This window comes from Tenrec ecaudatus, chromosome 9 (genome assembly GCF_050624435.1).
Source record: "Tenrec ecaudatus isolate mTenEca1 chromosome 9, mTenEca1.hap1, whole genome shotgun sequence".
In the NCBI taxonomy this organism is placed as follows: Eukaryota; Metazoa; Chordata; class Mammalia; order Afrosoricida; family Tenrecidae; genus Tenrec; species Tenrec ecaudatus.
In genome coordinates, this window is record NC_134538.1 from 154,036,640 (window position 1) to 154,054,328 (window position 17,689).

The window sequence follows — 17,689 nt, forward strand, 5'->3', positions numbered from 1 at the left end:
GAGGACCTGATGCAAGGGGCTTAAGTGGAGAGCAAATGCCTTGAGAATGATTGGGGCAGGGAATGTGCAGATGTGCTTTATACAATTGATGTATGTATATGTATGGATGGTGATAAGAGTTGTATGAGTCCCTAAAAAAATGTAAAAAAAGAAAAGAGGAGAAAAAAATGATTAGGGCAAAGACTGTACAGATGTGCTTTATACAATTGATGTATGTATATGTATGAACTGTGATAAGAATTGTATGAGCCCCAATAAATTGTTAAAAAAAAAATCACCCTCCGCGATGGCAGGGCCCCGCGTGGTGCGGTCCCAGCCCGCCGCGCACGTACACACACGCACACACGCACGTGCGCGCACGGGGTGGGGGGGGGGAGGGGGGCTCCGCAGCGGGAACCCGGCCGCCCCGCCCTGCCCGTGGAAGAACAGAATCGAAACCACCCCAGGGGTCATCATCAAGTTTTTCTGTTTTATTTAAGATTTTAGTTTTAATTCTGAAGAAAGAGGTACATTTCCTTGGTTTTAGTTTTAGCGTCGGGTTATTACCAGGTTTCTGCTTTCTTTCCTCCCATCTCTGCAACATCGCCCAAACGTCCACAAACTACCGGGTGAGGAAAAGCTGCAGGCGGCCCCGCCACCCCCACCCCACCCCCACCCCCGGGCGACAGCCCCCCCGGCCGGGCTCTCCGTCCAGGAGGAGTCTGACAGGGGAAGACGGAACGCCGCTCCGGGGAGCACATCTGAGAATGCCTTTTTCTTTCAAACATTTGGATTTGCTTTAAATCTAAAGCAAAAAAAAAAAATTTTTCCCCCTTCCTGTTCGGAAAAAAACAAAACCGTGTCCCTCCCCCTTATAAACGCTTTAATCACAGGCCAGGTTCTGACTACTGATCAATGGTCTTTCCACCAACTTCCAATGGATCTTACTCAGTGACACCATCCAGCCCTGCCCATCGCCCAGCCAGCCGTGGAACGAGCTAGAATGGAATTTCATTCTCCCTGGGATAGTGCTATGCGAAGAGGTCACTGTGCACTTAGCAATCTGTGAAACCGACCTGGTTCCCCAACGTCTGCAGCTGACAGGGCGTCCACGTGACCGACCCTAGAGGTTAATCGTCATTTTCCGCTAAGCAGATTATGTCATTATTATGCGCAACAGACAGACAGTAATTTTCTAGTATTGAGACTGCCTTTGATTTCCTTGTTTTCGTTTGCCCTCCTGGAAAAGGACACATTCGACAGCGTGGCCCACATGCTGAACAAGCAGAAACGTTTACAGTAATCATTAACAGAAGATGGTCATGACCCTGTGGTAGCGTTGCCTCGGAGGGGGGGGCGGAAAGGGGGGGAGGAAATAAACTGATCAGGAACCGATTCTTCAGAACGTGAGACATGAGAGGGCGGGCGGGACAGATCCTGGTCTCCAAAGCCCCTCACCCTAGTGGCGGTCCAGTGTCGAGCTCTGTAGCAAATCTGTGGGGGTTTTGCTGGGGGGTCTGAAGGCCGTCTGGAAGCCAGGGGGCGGCGAGTGGAAGCTGGAAGGGTTGGAAGGCGCGGGGTAGGGGTTCCAACTGGCTCTGTGCAGCGGGATCTGTGTGCTGAAGGGGGCGCTGTGGTGGGGCTGGGAGGGGGCAGCGCCAGGGCCGTCCATCTCTGTGAGGGCCTGGAGGGATTTGAGCCAGTGGGGAGGATTGTCATCTTGAAGAGAGTCTAAACTGTTTCCTGAAGAGGCTGGAATACCTGGGAGGGAGAGAGAAAACGAGAGCCATGAGCCTGCGCAGGGGCACCGTAAGTCCATCTAACACATGGTTCCCTTCGTGTGTGACTGGGGTTTCTGTAACCTCCTGTCGGAGAAGACCATGTTCATCACGAAGCTACCCCTGTGATCTCCCACCGCCACGACAGAGGTGGGTTTCCATGCCAGCCTGCATCTTCCTCTTACGCCACAGACCCAGATCAGACCCCACTGCCGAGCTCAGACATCAGTCCCCACAACTGCACAATGCTCTTTCCCAATTGGGTGGCCCCTTCTTTGCGAAGGACACGCCCACAGCCTTATAATAGAGAGCTTTATAAAAACAGAGTGGAGTATGTTCATTTTCCCAGGCGGCTACGTCGGAGCCTGTTTTACCGTGAGGCCTATGGAATGTATGCGTGCTGCCAGACACCAACACCTACTGAGACCGAAAGAAGCAACCAAGGCAAAGAAGGCTGCTTGACCCAGCTAGCAAGCACTGTTCAGTGAGACCACGTGGCCCCAAGGAACAGAATGAGGTGCCCCGCGCGGGTGGCCCTGGGACAAGGAGCCTTCGCTCCTCTTCAGGCTGTGCTAAGAACCAGAGGCTGAGAGTCAGCAGAGCGGAGGGAGGGAGAGAGGGAGTTACCTGTGATGATGGCCGGGTCTGTCCAGCTGCCCGGGCTGTCCCAACTCAGACCGTCGCTGGTGGCAGTGTTGGACGTTGGTACACTGTGGTTGGCGTTGGAGGGGGAGGAGGAATGGGGCAGTCCACCAAAGCTGATGTTAATGTTGGGTAGAAGTGCCCTTAGCCCGTCCTGCCATTCCTTCATATTTAAACTCTCTACAGAACTGCTGTTGTCTGGGAGATTTACCAACAGAAAAATGGAAGATAAAAAAAACAAAAACAAAAATAAAAAACTGACGTTAGAAACATATCCTGTTCTTTAGTGGGTAAGCGGGAGAAGATGCATTCTTTCTTTCTTGAGCATTTAAAATTGGTTGTCCTAGCTAGATACTCGTGATGAGGCTTCTGCTGGTGAGCGCAGGGCCTCGTCGAGAATGAGCAAGGACTAGCTCAGAGATCAGAACAGGGAGGGCTTCGGTTCTCCAAGCCTTCTCACCACCACGCCTCTGTGAACCAACCACCAGGGACAGCGGCTGCGCGCAAGCACAGCTGGCTTTTCTGGCTACCCTGTGGACCGCGTCTCACTCAGTGACAGCTTATGCGAAGGAAAAGGCAGGCTGCACAGTGCGAAGGAGCCTCTTCAATGGAGGGAAAGCCCCTTGATGAAGAACAAACAGAGAGGTCAATGGGAGAAGAAAACTCATTTAAGTTCTGCCTGCTCCTAAACCTGGTAAAGCGCATCAGAGGAGAAAGGTCGGAGGGAAGGGGCCGCGACTTGTCCTGTGGTCACAAAGGCCGCCGAGGCAGCAGCTAAGAGACCTGTTTGGGATGGTGTTAATAGGGCAGTCAGCCACGATGCCCGCCATACCTCTGGGGACCTGCAGTTCTTGGGCCCATCTCTGAACAGGGTCACTCAGGATAAGACACTTCTGAAGGAAACGGGCTTTTCAGAAGGTGTGGCTACAATCACTTGCTGAGTGCCACCCAGAATCCTCAGCACAAGGAACTAACTGGTCAGGAAAACAAGAGGATAAAGGATAACAGCTCCTCTGAACAGCAGCTTTCTTGAAGACTGGAATACAGGCCAAACTACTTCCTGGACTTTTTGGGTTTTTCAAAGAGTTACGAAAAGTCATCTGATTTTAAAAGAACTGACAGGCATTGCCCCTATGATGACAGCAGTGGTGACAAACAGGAAGCTCTACTGAACAGTCTACGTGATTTTTGTTTTAAGAATCTTGCTTTGCACCCATCAGCTAACCCAAGTGTGCCAAGTTATATCGTGCTTCAGCACCTGAAGCCTTTAACTATTGACAAGAAATACTTCCAGTAAACCTAACAATGGTCACTTCTGAACTTATTGGTTACAATGGTGAAAAGGAACTCTAGGCCCTACAAACCAGTCAACTAGAAGCAAAAATATTTAAATTCTTCAAGCCCACTTCTGTTTCCAATGAATAGACTGGACTAGGCGCCGCCCACTCACTAGGCTCTGTGCAGCCTGCCTAAATCATAGGCTGTCCCGCCACCAGATGACTGAACAGGCAAGGGAGATCCGCGAATATGCTTGAACGCCCCCCAAGAACAGATGCGGCGAGACCTAGCAAAGGGTAACGACAACCAAAGCACTGAACATGTTTTATGAAAAATGATGCAGTTTTAAGTAAGTAGTAGAAAACTGGGATGATACAGAGAAGATTAGCACGGCCCCTGCGCAAGGATGACACGCACATTCGTGAAGCGTTCCATATTTTTTTGAGAATGATGACGGCAACAAATGTACAAATGTGCTTGACACAATGGATGGATGTATGGATTGTGATGAGAGTTGTACAAGCTCCCAATAAAATGATTAAAAATTAAGTAAGTAGTAGAATGCAGCAGAGAAGGACTACGTGATTGAATTATGGAATGATGCGAGCTATGTATTACCTCCCAATTAATTTTTTTAAAAAGAGGACTATGTATTTTTAAAGGCTTGCTACTGTTTAAATGTCTTATGGTGTGAAAAATCTTCATTTATAATACCTGAACATATACAACAAAACCCTATTTTCAGTTCTAAACTAACAGCAGGAGGGGTTGGGTAGACATAGTTTTGGTTTTGGGGTACAAGGCTCAAATGCACACGATCTAAGGAACGTCAAGATGTCATGCACCACACCCTCAAAGTCCACTGTGGGAGAGGTACAGGCAGACCTGCTGTTTACCTGATTTAGAAGCCTCTCAATGAAGAAACTGAGGCTGACATCCCGCCAACTTGCTGGGGGCCCAGCACCCAGGCCATAGCAAAAGCCAAGCATCACCCATGAAGCAAGTGGGGAAATCTAGCTTTTAGCAAGCACCGCCCACATAGTATGAGCGCATGTGGTACGCCTGCCAAGACCACAATCGAGGTGACCCAACACAGCAGCAGCACGACAGCCCTCAGCCAGGCCTGTTCTCCAGGGGCTTCCTGTCCACGTGGGGAGCAGCACGGCGCATGCACAAAGCCCAGCAAGCACAGTCTAGACACGTATCGCCTTGTGCCTGGTTAGTGAATGTGAAAAAGGCTTGGTCAGAGAAGGGAGGGCCAGGAGGGGCCTGTGCTTGGGGTGAGGGGCCACGGTGACCTAACAGTCGACGCGCTCGTTACACATGGACCCTCTCAACCCGAAAAAACTCACAGGCAGTGGAAACTGCTATTTCTACCTCACCCTGGACACATCAACCCCTCTCTAGGAAGTTCAGTGGCTGGTCCAGAAGACCAAGCAAGGCTGTGTTCTGACCTCAGACCGCCCCCAGCACAAACACATGACTGAGGCAGGCATGAGCAGTGGAGGGAGAGGAGGAGGTGGAGGTGGAGGAGGCAGAGGAAGAGGTGGAGGTGGTGGCAGCAAAATGGGCTTCTTCCCTCTCTGTTTCCCAGATTCACTGCAATATGCTAATTGTTACCAAATGCAAAAACTCCAGCCGACTGACTACAGGTGGCGGCACCTGCTCCTAGGTACTAGGAGCCATCCTGAGCCAGGGATTCTAGCCCCTGAGCCAGGGATTCCAGTGGGACACAAAGCTCATGAGCTAGATTGGTTTTCAGGCTGGTTTCACAGTCTGCAACCATCTCAGGCCACTGGAGGGACAAACCATCTCCTGGGTGCAAGGCGAGACTCCATGTCAAAGGCAGCGCTGCAGCACCCGGAGGAACCACCCAGACCACCTTGGTGCGATGACCACCTACTGAGGGGTCCCTGCCAACCAAGGCTGCCCCATGACACCTTCTACTACCAGGGCTGTGTGCTCAGCTCCTCGTGGAAGTCTGGCCTCAGTTGTTGGCTTGGTTCTTGGTTGGCACATCCTTATCCAGTGAGCTGCCTCCATGCGCCTGCATCATGTAAGGACTCACTCCTTCAGTGGGATCCACAGGCCCAGCCACTCCAGACACAGCAGCTGGGGCCTGAGCACTCAGGTTGCAGGTTCAAGTGCTCTCTACCTCCTTCCTCCAGGAGTGCATAAAAATTGTAGTCTGCTCTTCAGCCTTGACGTCTTGGCCAATGGTTCCTCCTCATGGAAGAGGCCTGGTAACAGAGGTTAAAGCGCTGACCAGATGGTACAGTGGAAAACCAATTATGTGCAAAGCAATATAAGCTGCTAGTGTTTGTTGTTAGGGACCATCACGCAGGGCTCAAGTCGTCATAGCGACACTGCCAGTCCTAAGCCATTCTCACAATCACTACTGTGTGAGCCCACTGTTACAGACATTGTGTCAATCCATCTTAAAGAGGGTCTTCGTGACTTTTCTGTTGATAGCATGCTGGAAGCATATGAAATGAAATTGTGCCATCCTCACTTCTAAGCAGCAGCTGACTGTACTTTGTCCAAGAGAAATTTGTTCATTTTTCTGGTCGGCCACCGTATATTCAACAACCTTCACTGGTAACATAATCCAAATGCAGCCATCCCTATTCCACCAGCTCTTTCATGCAGCAGAGGCAAATGTGAATACCATTGCCACATCCTCATTCTCGCAGAGTCACCCTTGCTTTTGAACACTCTGGGCAACAGATCTTCACTACAACATAGTGCGTGATTGCTTGGCCGCCGCCGCCGCCATGGGCATTGACGTGGGGGTTCAAGTAAATTATTCTTGATAACTTCAATATGTGCCCTGCTTACCAGAATATATTGCTTCCTGGTCGAGTTGTGAGGATCATTAAAAAAATTTTTTCTTTTATGTTGAGATGTAATCCACACTGAAAGCTGTGGTCTTCAATCTTCATGAAGCCTTCCTGGCTTATTTCAGCAAGTAGGGTTGTGTCATATTTATCTTGCATGTTTTCCCGAATCCTGAAGCCACACGATTCTCATACACTCCGCGTCTCAGTTTTACCCGGCATACAGACTGAGTACGTATGCCAAAGGGATACAACACAGACGCACGCCTTTCCTGATTGTAAACCAGGCAGTGTCCCCTTGTTCTGTTAGGATGGCTGTTTCTGGGCCCGTGTGCAGGCTCTACGTGAGCACAATGAAGTGTTCTACAATTCCTACTCTTCTCCATGTTACCCAGTTTGTCAGGATCCACAGTCAAAAACCTGATAAAAAAACAGATCAACATGTTCCTGGTAGTCTCTGCTTTTGGCCAAGAGCAACCTGACATCAGTAATATCAGCCCTTGTTCCATGTCCCTTCTGATTCTGCTCGAATTTCTGGAAGCTCCCTGTCTACCACTGTAGCCATTTACAAAAATTATCATCCCACAAAATGGGTGCATAAGCAAATGTGGTGAAGAAAGCTGATGGTGCCTGGCTATCAAAAGATATAGCGTCTAGGGTTTTAAAGGCTTATACTTAAACAAGCAGTCATCTAACAGGGAAGCAACAAAGCCCACATGCAAGAAGCACACCAGCCTGTGTAATCATGAGGTATTGATGGCAACAGGTTTCAGAAGTTCAAAATCAAGCAGTCAAATTGATGTGAAGGACAGACAACGTGCAGACCCCAAACCCACCTGTAAGATAAGTGGACAGTTCCTCTCAGAAGGGTCACACCGGGGGTGGGGGTGGGAGAGATATATCCAGGGGGCAGTATAGCATTGATGAACCACATAACGATCCTCTAGTTCTTTAATATTTCCTCCCGTTACTATTATGGTCCCAGTTTTACCTCATTAAGCTTGTTACACCTGAAAATATTCATGTGTATAAGATCATTTGATGCCTAAACTCCAAGATGGGGTACGGGATGAGATGGGGGGAGGAACAAGACTGATAGCAAAGTTAACTATATAGCCCCACTCGAGGGGAACGAATACAGTGAACAGTGTATGGCACAAAATAATAATAACTATTTCTAATATCAGAATAAGGATTCCTTGGGTTAGGGGAGGGGAGGGGAAGGAGGAGATAAAGGGGAGCTGACTATCAGAGTTCAAGAAGAAAATGTTTTGAAAATGTTGGTGGCAGTAATTGTACAATTATGCTTGATCTCATTAAGTGATGGATTATTATAATATCTGTAGGCGCTCCCAATAAAATGATTTTTTTAAAGTACCATCCCTGAATTTTTACTGGTGTATGATATTGCTTGATCATTTCTGCATTCTGTTGGACAACTTTGAAATGGACACAAGTACGTATCTCTTCCAGTTGGTTGGTCAGGTGGCTGTCTTCCCAATTTCATGGCACTGATGAAGCACTTTGTGTGTTGCACCTGTTGGTTGGTAGTCTGTCACTTTCTACAATCTTGCTTTTTATCAATACTGTCATAGTAGGCAGGATTCCTTCCTCGAATACCACTGGTTCTAGAAAATATGCTGCCTCCGGAAAGGACTAGACAGACATCAACTGATACTTCTTGGTAGAGTGGCTGTGCGCATTCCTCCCTTCATTTTTGATGTGTCTTGAATGGTTCACTTCGGCCATAAAAACCTTCAGTCCCGCTACTAGAGCCTTGGATTTTTCCTTCTGCCCCTTCCGTCTGAGACCTGCTGAGCATAGTAGTATCCCTGTTGGCTTTCTCCCTCCGAGTTTACACATTCCATGATAAAACTTTGTCTTCCTGAATCGCCCTTTATGCCGTTCTGTTCTGTCCTTTCATGAAGGTCCCGTTCTGTGGGATCAAAGAACAGCTGAGAAGCTTCCCCTTGCTGGACACCCATCTTTCCCACAGTGAAGAAAACCAGGGGGGAAAGGGCTATCCTCGACTTCACTGACCAATGACAGAACAGAGACCGTGGAGGATACGAGGGCAGCGGGAATGGGAGAGCCGGGCCAAGGGCGGGCAGGCCTGCCGGTGTACTGTGTTCAGACCACAGGGAGTCACTGCCATCCGCGTCCACGCTGGCTCCTCCAGGGCAGGGGACTGACTTCACCTGTGCAGATGGTCAGCTGCACCAGAGTCTCAGGAAGGTTGTAATGTTTCCTAAGCGAACACCCCTGAACATTTGCTTCCACATTTTTAAAGAAAAGAAGGTGGGGTGACTCTCTGGTGATAAGGGGCAATGATTCTTGGGTCACGGGCAGATTCTGGTCAAAGGCGGCCATGAGTAGGCAGTCTTATAACACTGGGACCAGGGGAAGCCGAGAAGGGAGGGTATTGCGGTGAAAGGAGCTCTGTAAGGGGGCTGAGATGTGGGTGGAGGAGCACAACCTACTTGATTGCACGAGAGTCACGGTCCTTGGGAATTAGAATTAGGAGTCCACAGTGATCTGCGGCTTCTGAGAAATGCTGACGGATGGCAAAATTCTGTTTGGAATCAGGACAACCTGAGGGGTGGCCACTGCTCAGCCCCCAAATGACAGGCACGGAGGAGCAGGCAGGGCTCCCCAGTCCCGGCTTCCCTTTGCTCCCATCCATCTTCGTGAGAAGAGAGGCCACTCTTCAAGTCAGAAAGGACAGACGCAGCACCACAAGGGCAGTGAGAGCACCTGCTCACCAGACAGGTGGCCAATCACTCGGGGGCAAAATGAACCCAGCCCTCAGGCACTGGTCAGTCCTCACGGTTGTGCCCCCAGAAACACTGCTGGGAATGAGCCGGCCGCTATGTGCGCGGGGCCGCGTGTTCTACTGAAGGGGTGGGGAGCAAGACGCTCCTGGAAGAACGAACTATCTCCACAACCTTTCTGAACCTCCTCATCTAGTACAAATAGCAGCTCTTGGTTCAACGCTCAAACAGACTGGGGGCTGGGTGGTTTCTTCAGAAATGGATACCATGTGTCTCAGCCTCTGCTCTACCAGCCTGGGGCCCTCTGCATGGAAAATAAGATGCAGTGTTTTGAGTAGACTCTCAGCCCCCTTCCCCTTAGAAAAGCAGGGCAGCCAGGCCTGGCTAACTATGAAAGTGAACCAGCAATCTCGAAGACAGCGTCTACTAGCCCTTCATCTCCCATGGCCCTTCCTTCCCTTTTGGGCTACCTTTCCCATCAAACTTTGCAGCTGGCTCCACCCCTAGACAGAACAGTGGCCCATGAGAGTCAAACTGCATTCACCCGCAACCCGTCTTGCCCAGGTCGTCCACCACTTGGACAGGTTTCTTAAAATGGCCGAACACACCTTGACCGTCTCAGCTTCTGTGAGGTTCTCCGACTCTGTACCTTTGGGATAGGGTGGAAAAGTACAGCGGGGAAAGCACCCGTGTTTGGGTGAGCTTACACAGGACGACAGAAGAACCCCGGCACTCCACCACATCAAGACTCAACACAATCAGATTTTGACGCAAAATGTGAGAAAATTTTGCATCAGACCTCGAACCAAACATCGGATTCTGACCTGCCGCGTGTGATTTTTGTAAACAAAAGCACTTTGTATTTCGGTTACTGGGCATTAGTTGGTGTTGTTGGCCTGTGTTTAAACATTTTTTGGCTGTGTTACAAGCGTTTTGCTATAATTTTCTTAGTTTTTGTGGTTTTTGTACTGTTTTTAGATAAAAAAACAACATGGGTCCTAAGAGATTTTTTTGAAATGAATCATCATGATAAGGAACTGGTTAACTGTGTTACCAATATTGTTGACAATTTAGTAAACCCTTTTAGAAACAGTTAAGGAAATGCCAACAGCAGACCACATTAGAAAGTTTTTTGTTTGTTTGTTTGTTTTTAAAGAGAAAGGCAGCCCAGGTCTTAGTGAAAAAAAGGCAAAGAAGGGGAAAAACTCCTGAAAAGCAGCTACCAGTTGATTTTATGGAAGGGGATTCCCCTTCCAAACAATGACTCTCTCTCCATCCCTCCTCTCCACATCCGTGTCCACCAATCCCAGTCCTCATCAATCTCAAGGTATGGGCCATACTGCAGCTATTAAAAATCTTTTTTAACATTGTGTTTCTTATTTAAATTATAGTATTTAACTCTGAACTTATTTACTTTAAAATTTCTATGTAATGTTTTATATTAAAAAGTTAAGGTAAAAACTTGGTGGTCGAGAAAGGCTTAATTCATTTTCAGTTATTTCTTAGGGGAAAAATTGAGTTGGAACTCAAGTACATCACATCTCAATGCTTCTTCTAGAACGGATTAATATCGAGGTCCGGGGTTCTACTGTATTTGAAATACCGAGTCAGCCCAGAAGTCTCTGTAATAGCACTTGGCTTACCTCTGATTCCAGGTTTTAAAAAAATTATTATCCTGATTAAAACCACAAAACTAACTAAAGAAATACAATGGAACATCAATGCTACAGCTGGTGGAATCAATTATGAAATAAATAACTGTCCTTAAGTTTCTCAAACGCATCACCTGCTAATACTGAGAGCAATGTGTCTCCTCATCTAGTGCTTTCCTGGAACAGACTAACAAGATGGAATGGAAGGACAGAATACACTCTGTATGCCAACACCAAGCCCAGATGCAAACTCAACATTCAGCTGTTTAAAAATGCAGGGCAGAGCGACCTAGCTAACCAGAAGTGTGCATGGGAATGGTCTTGTGAGTATTCCAGGATAGGATGACAGCATCTGATGGGAGAACTGGGTCATAACACTTCTCGGAAGGTACCCTGGAGATCCAAGTACACTGATAGGCAATGTCTAGATGATCAATTGTATGACTTTGGTCAAATCATGAATGAGAGCCACTCGGACCCTCAGTTTCCACTTCTCTAAAATGGATGCTTTTATACAAGGGCCAGGTAAACTGTAAAGAAATATGCCAACTGTAGTTATCATCCTTTAATGAGAAAGTGGAGTTACATCTATCACCTACAATGATCTGATCAGAGCTGAAATGACTATACTCAGATCAAAGGCTGGAGTGTGTCCAGGCAAACCTGCTACGAAAGCCTTCTTTCGAGGTCCCTTTAGGGACGAAGGGGCGCCTGACCGGTGGCCAGGGCTGTTCGCTCGCCTGTGTGCACGTGGAAGTTAGACAATGAACACGGGAGACTGAGTGATACTCCAGTATTAAGAAGTTAGAGAGACTATTGAAAGGATTGTGGATTGTCAGAGCAAACAGAAATGATGATCGGTCTGGAAGGAGGCACTGCCAGACTGCTTCTCAGAAATGAGAACGGCGAGGCGACGTGTCTCACGGGCTTTTGGACATGTCATCATGAGAAACGCTTTTCTGGAAAAGGACACCAGACGTGGTAGAGGTCAGCGAAAATGAGGAAGGCTGTGGAGGAGACGGGCTGACACAGTGGCTGCACCACTGCTGGGAGGGCCCAGGCCCAGACCGCATTTGGTCTTGTTGTGCACAGGGTGGCTGTGAGTCCGATCCGACTTGATGGCACCTGACAACCACGCTACTCAAGGGTGAGCTTCCTGTTGTTAAGAAAGGTGCTGGTTCATCAGAATGGGCACAAAGCAGAGCAATGGTGGTGGTGGTACACACGGCTCACCACACCCTCTCGGTCAGAGCACAACTGCACCACGGGGTTTCCAAGGCTGAAATCTTTATGGGAACACATCGCTGGGTCTTCTCTTCCGTGGTGGCTAGCCATCAGGTGCTTACGCACTGCGCCACCCCAGCTCCTTCCAGGCTCCAGAAGAAACTGGAAGTCATGCTAAGAGTAAGGTGTTTGACAGGACTGAGGGTGCCACCGTGAGCTATACCTAAAAGTGATCAAATGGGAGCTGCCGTCACGTATCTGACAAACTACACTGAAGCACAGCAAACGGGGAAAGGTGTAGATGTTGGTTTCACTTCGTTTTTCTCACAAGGATCAGTTGTGTAAAGAACTGCCTTTTGGGGAGAGCATCCCCAGACAGGTCGGCAGCACACGCGCATGGTGTGTGGGGGAGATGGGGATTTGCTGATATTTGAAAAACCGACTGACTGGCGAGGAAAGGAACAGAAGGAGTGGTGTGAGGAGAACCAACAGCCAGGGACCTGGGTACATCAGGGACGAGTCCAGCAGAGTCTGCAGGGCTCAGAGGCGACAGAAGTGGCTTGGCCTGGGTAGGGGATGTGGAATCTCTCAGAGAATCCACATCAGAATGCAGAGGTTGAAGCCACAATGTGTGTGAAGGTCATCGGTTTAAAGGTTTCCAAAGTCCAGATGGAACACAAACCGGACCTGGGCTCTGCAGGCCTGCCCCCAGCACCCCTGAAGCCTGATACCATCACGCTCTCCTACAAGTGAGCTTCGCAGCTTGCCCTGTGTGCCTCCAGCAGTCCCTTGGAGGGTGGCCCTCCATCAAAGAAGCCTGCTGCTGGTGCCCCAAATGCCCTTTGAGCTATGGGTCTGCCGCCAAGCCCTGCGGCTTCTGGAGTGCCTAACAGCCCAGTCTCCCAGTGTTGGTCAGACACTGGAGTTCTGCATCTGACAACACAGACCCTCTCATTCCCATAGTGAAGAGGTCAGTCTCATCTTCTTGGGGGGGGGGGAACCAGGGGGGGCAGCAAGAGGCTCCCAACAGCATGGGATTACTTAATTACGCCAAAGATGCGCACACCTCCAAATAAGAAGATGGAAATTACTTTTTTTCCCAAGAAGGAAAACTCTTTGACAAAATCTGTATAACTTAGTCATGAATTCCATGTTTAAAAGCTATCTTTTATAGCCTTGGACCTATGATTGACTCAATTTCACTAATGTCAGAGAAATCAACTGTTTGGGAAAACGAAGGGCGTGCTCACGGCTTGAACAGATGCAGACACAGTGGACACTTCCTGCCCCACAGCTCGCGCTCGCAGCTCCAGAGAAACTTTTTCCCGGGCAGGCAACTTACACCACATGGGAGCCATGCGGGTTTGGCCCTGTTTTCTAAATAAGTACCTGCCTTTTGAAACAAGCATGCATATTTTAAAATTTTAACTATCTTGGTTAGGTGCAATGCATGGTTGCTTTGCTTTTTCTCCTTACTGTTGGTTCGGATACAAGAGAAAAATCTTTATTCCAATTTTTAAGAGATGTCTCCATTGTGAAAGCTTTGGTCTCCTCCAGACAGACCTACTACAGTCTGGAGAGCAGCCTTTCACAAGACAAAGGCCTCTGATGAAGAGAGCCCACAAGGGAGGGAGGAAGAAGCGAGGGAGTCTTATTTCCTTACAGTCCAGATTTTCACACTGAATTCAAGGCAATGTCTTTATTTTTTTCCCAACTTCAAATAAACCCCGTTGTGTGTAAGCGCTGGAGTTCACTGTCTTGTCTTGAGTGGTAAGTGTGAAGGGCAGCGAATTGCCAGCATCTGACCCGGACAAGCTCTCTGCTCAGATCACACTTCTCACACCACCAGGTTTCAAAGCGCCGGGTGGGGGGGGGGGGGCGGGGGGGGGGGGCTCAGACCACTAAACATCAAAAGCCAGTTTAGATGTAAGTTGAAAGGCTAGTTGCTACTATACTGGGGAGCCAATAGGGCTGGCAACCCTGAGACTCGGGGAACCTTGTGGTCAGATGGGGAGTGTGGTCTCCTCTGAAAAAGGACACTCAGGACCTGTCAAGAGGCCCAAGGCAGTCCCCGACAGTAGCTGCGAGCGCTTCTCAGACTGAGTGGAGATGAGCACTCCTCTCTGAACAAGAGTTAGGCTTTGAGTCGGCTCCCGAAACAAGCGCAGGTGAGGTCTTGGGAATTGACACTTCGGCCGTACTGAAGAGTATGGTTAAGAGGTTGTATTGACAAGTTAGAAGGAACAAGATACATACCTGGTAGCAAATCTTACTCTAAAACTGGGAAGGCAGAGGAGCGGCAGTTCAAGACCTGTAAGCGTACAGGAGAACAAAACTTCCCTCTCACAATAGAGAAAACACAGGTGGAACCACGGCACGCAATCCAAGCCTGGGCTGAAAGGCAGGGCAACACTTAGCTATGACCTGGGTTCTCTACTCCTCGGTGCATGGAAACAAGGAAACAGCCACCACCTCGAGGATGGCAGACTGCCTGCCAACAGCAGCAGCCCAAATGGCCCCGTGGAAAGGCAGCAGAGGTTCAGTCGGAAAGCAGGACTGCTTACAGAGGTCTCCCTGGCCTCCCTCCTTGGGGCAGCACGCTGCCAAGGCTGCAGAGGCTGGCTGCGGTCAGCTTGCCTGGCCATGCTGAGGGGAGTCTACACATCCTCGTGGCACTCTCCCTGCTTCCTCATGCCAACCAGCGGGGGGGCTATCATCTTACAGAGGCTTACATGGTGTCAGGCGGATGGCCCTCCAGAGAGGAAGATGAGTTCCCACCTCCAGCACACGTGCATGCGTGAGTGCCACCGTTGTTCTCTGTACCCGAGATGCACGCTGGTCCTAAGATGCTCTCTGGCACTGCAGAGAACACCTGAGTCCTTCTGGGAATGGTACTGCACCACTGGTGGATTCCTTGTGTCAGAAGCCAAGGAGGTAGGTTAATTGTTTCACATCCGCAGTGAGAGAACCTGAGAGATTACCCCCTCCCACATCCCTGCAGATTCCACACTGGCTGAGAGGGCAGGCCATCAACCTGTGAGAATAGCCATCAGGTGAAGGGCACTGTGAAAGTCTTCAAGGCATTATTCACACTGCTAGGGAGGGAAACCCCCAATGTGAGAAATGACCATAATCAAATGCATGATGCAACTTAATTTAGGGAAGAGGTCTACAGACACGAGAGGGAAGGCAGATGAGAAGAGCAAGGTGGCTGATAGGACGTGACTACATCCGTCTGGGTCCTGTTAAATGTGAGCAGGCTGTTGTAGCTCATCTGAGGTCTGTTACAGCTTTGAACCTTATGACGCCAACTCTTCCCCTGTACTATCAATTCCTGAGGCTCTCTGCAGCGTGTGACATGCATGGGACGGACTGACGGGTGTGCTTGGTGGGGGGGGGTAGCGTTTGGTGAGAGAAGTTATGAAAATCTTTGCTCTGATAAATTCATGACCACAGTGAAGGAGAACAGGGATGGTGGCCTCATTGCATTGACATGAGGTTTCCATAAGAACCTCTTCTCTTTTTTGAAGAAAAAGTGGACCAAGATCTAGCCTGCATGAACACACGAATTCATCAGAAAGCTCTGGAGAGGTGGGTGGAGCTTCTCCCGGGGGGGGCTCAGGGGAGAATCTACCTGCCATGTACACAGCGCGGCGGCAAGCACCGGCTAGGTCGGTCAGCACGGCAAATCCTTGTATGCATAACCCTGATGATTATGGAGACAGAAGGACCTGGTGCAACCAGCCAGATGTGGCTTCCATTTGGACCTCCTCGGGAAGGCAGGTCTCTGCCCTGCAGTGGTTCCGCGAGTTCCTGTCACAGCCTTTGGGAGCATTTCTGTGCATGGCAACAATCATCCCCAAGACCGACTGGGACAGCTCCCGATGCCTGCATTAACTTCCCGAGACACGGTGAAATCCTTGAAACAGACACACTTTAATAATGACCATGAAAGCTGGTCTCTGGAGGCGTCCAGATGCTGCCCCTCCCACCCACCCCCTCCCCCAGCGACAGTCTCACCGTGCAGACAGATGATTGGGAACAATGAGGAGGCTCAGAAAGTTCGAGGGGAAATAAGGAATTCTTGAAGCTCCCTTGTATAAATGTGGTATGCAGTTAAACTGCAATAAAACCTTACTACATCAACCAAACAAATTAGGCCGCCTTTTCTCAGGTTTGGAAGCGGGGGTAGAGGAGTTGCTTGATACTGAAGATGATTCTGAAGCCGTTTCCTGCACAGAAATATAGCATGCTTTCCCGAGTACCATTGGGGTGAATTCTGAACCCTCAGCGCAAGCCTCCTGTTCCTGGGCCTCCCCAGGCTCTGCATAAGAAGTCTTCATGCAGTTTCTTGTCCACTTATAGGAGAAATGACCCTGAGTGCCCAGGGTCATTGACAGCTCGCCCTCCCACTGACTCCTTACTCTCAAGAAAGGACTGCTGGTCTTCCGTCTAATCTCCAGCTCTCCCGTTGGGCCTCTATCCACCAGCCTCTCTTCCCTCAATGGTAAGTTGTTCTCCCACTGGCCACCATCTCCTGTCACTCCTTGTTCTTTGTCCTCATCAAAATCTAAGATCACATCCACCTACTGGGCCTTTCCTGGCTTAGTGGGTCCTCCCTGTTCTTGACCATGAGCTTGTTCATTCTAAGGTGCAAACCAAACGGTCAACATTGGCTTTTCCTACTTCTAGTCCTCTGAGCTGAACCACAAGTACAAAGAAGTAGTACATCTCCAAACTCTAAGGATCTTTCATTTGATTTCTATCTTTACTCGGCACGTCTTTGATTTCTTCAGGCCTATTCATATATAATCTCCTTTCTTCGTAGGCTCCCAATCCACCCTTTTCTCCCGTCTCCAACACCAGTGCAAAACACAGTGAGGCACCATGAGAGTCTCGCATCTGTTCTTTTCAATGCTACACTTTCCCCAGGTCAGCTCTCAATCCATCAAACTCCTAAACCTCTCCTACAGGAAGGACCCGGCCCCTTCAGCACCGTCAATCTTGCTGTCGGCCTTTAAGTATTTGGGCTTCTTTCTCCTGTAACGTAGAGCAATGCCTTCCAATGTGCATGTACCCATAGATGAGTCTAATGAACTACTTACTTAGCACCCGTTTTGTCTCATCTTCTCTGCAGTCAAGTGTCTTAAAGAAGTAGCCAATGACTGAGGCGTCCATAACCCAGTTAATCCTGAAAATGAGCCTTTCTCCGAGACCTCTGTATGCAAATTGCTAGGGGTTGCCTCCTGATTTCTAATTCATAATTTCGGCTAGATTTGACTACTGCTGTTCTAGTCTGACCAGCAACGGGCATACTGGAGACGCTTCCTAACTGCTGTCAGTTGCAGCTAACATAATACCACAGCGATGCAGAATGCTATGGTCCGGTTGCAGCCTGGGGTAGAGAACCTACTTGCTCTCTACCACAGGTACACTGAGGCTAAACTCTTCTTCCTAGTCTCTGGGCTTTTGCACCCTTACCTCAGCGGGCCCTCATGACCTGTTTCCCTCAAACGAGCCTGTCTCCT

The 17,689-nt window shown here is 49.2% G+C and overlaps 1 protein-coding gene and 1 non-coding gene across 6 annotated transcripts in view; one reads left to right on the forward strand and one right to left on the reverse strand.

Moving 5' to 3' along the window:
* Window positions 1–449: 449 nt before the first annotated feature.
* CNOT4 (CCR4-NOT transcription complex subunit 4) overlaps window positions 450–17,689 on the reverse strand; it is a 136,185-nt gene continuing 118,945 nt past the window's right edge. For 3 of the 5 annotated variants that reach the window (XM_075558705.1, XM_075558704.1, XM_075558703.1), the window contains 2 exons: window positions 2,385–2,597; window positions 450–1,740 (listed from right to left, as the gene is read on the reverse strand). In XM_075558705.1, coding sequence (XP_075414820.1) covers window positions 1,439–1,740; window positions 2,385–2,597 — 515 coding nt within the window. In that variant the 3' untranslated portion in view covers window positions 450–1,438. The remainder of the gene's footprint in view (window positions 1,741–2,384; window positions 2,598–17,689) is intronic. The other 2 variants (XM_075558708.1, XM_075558706.1) reach the window with 1 other exon arrangement.
* LOC142457494 (U6 spliceosomal RNA) lies at window positions 4,015–4,118 on the forward strand. Its single transcript, XR_012786221.1, has one exon. It is a non-coding gene; the product is annotated as a U6 spliceosomal RNA (small nuclear RNA).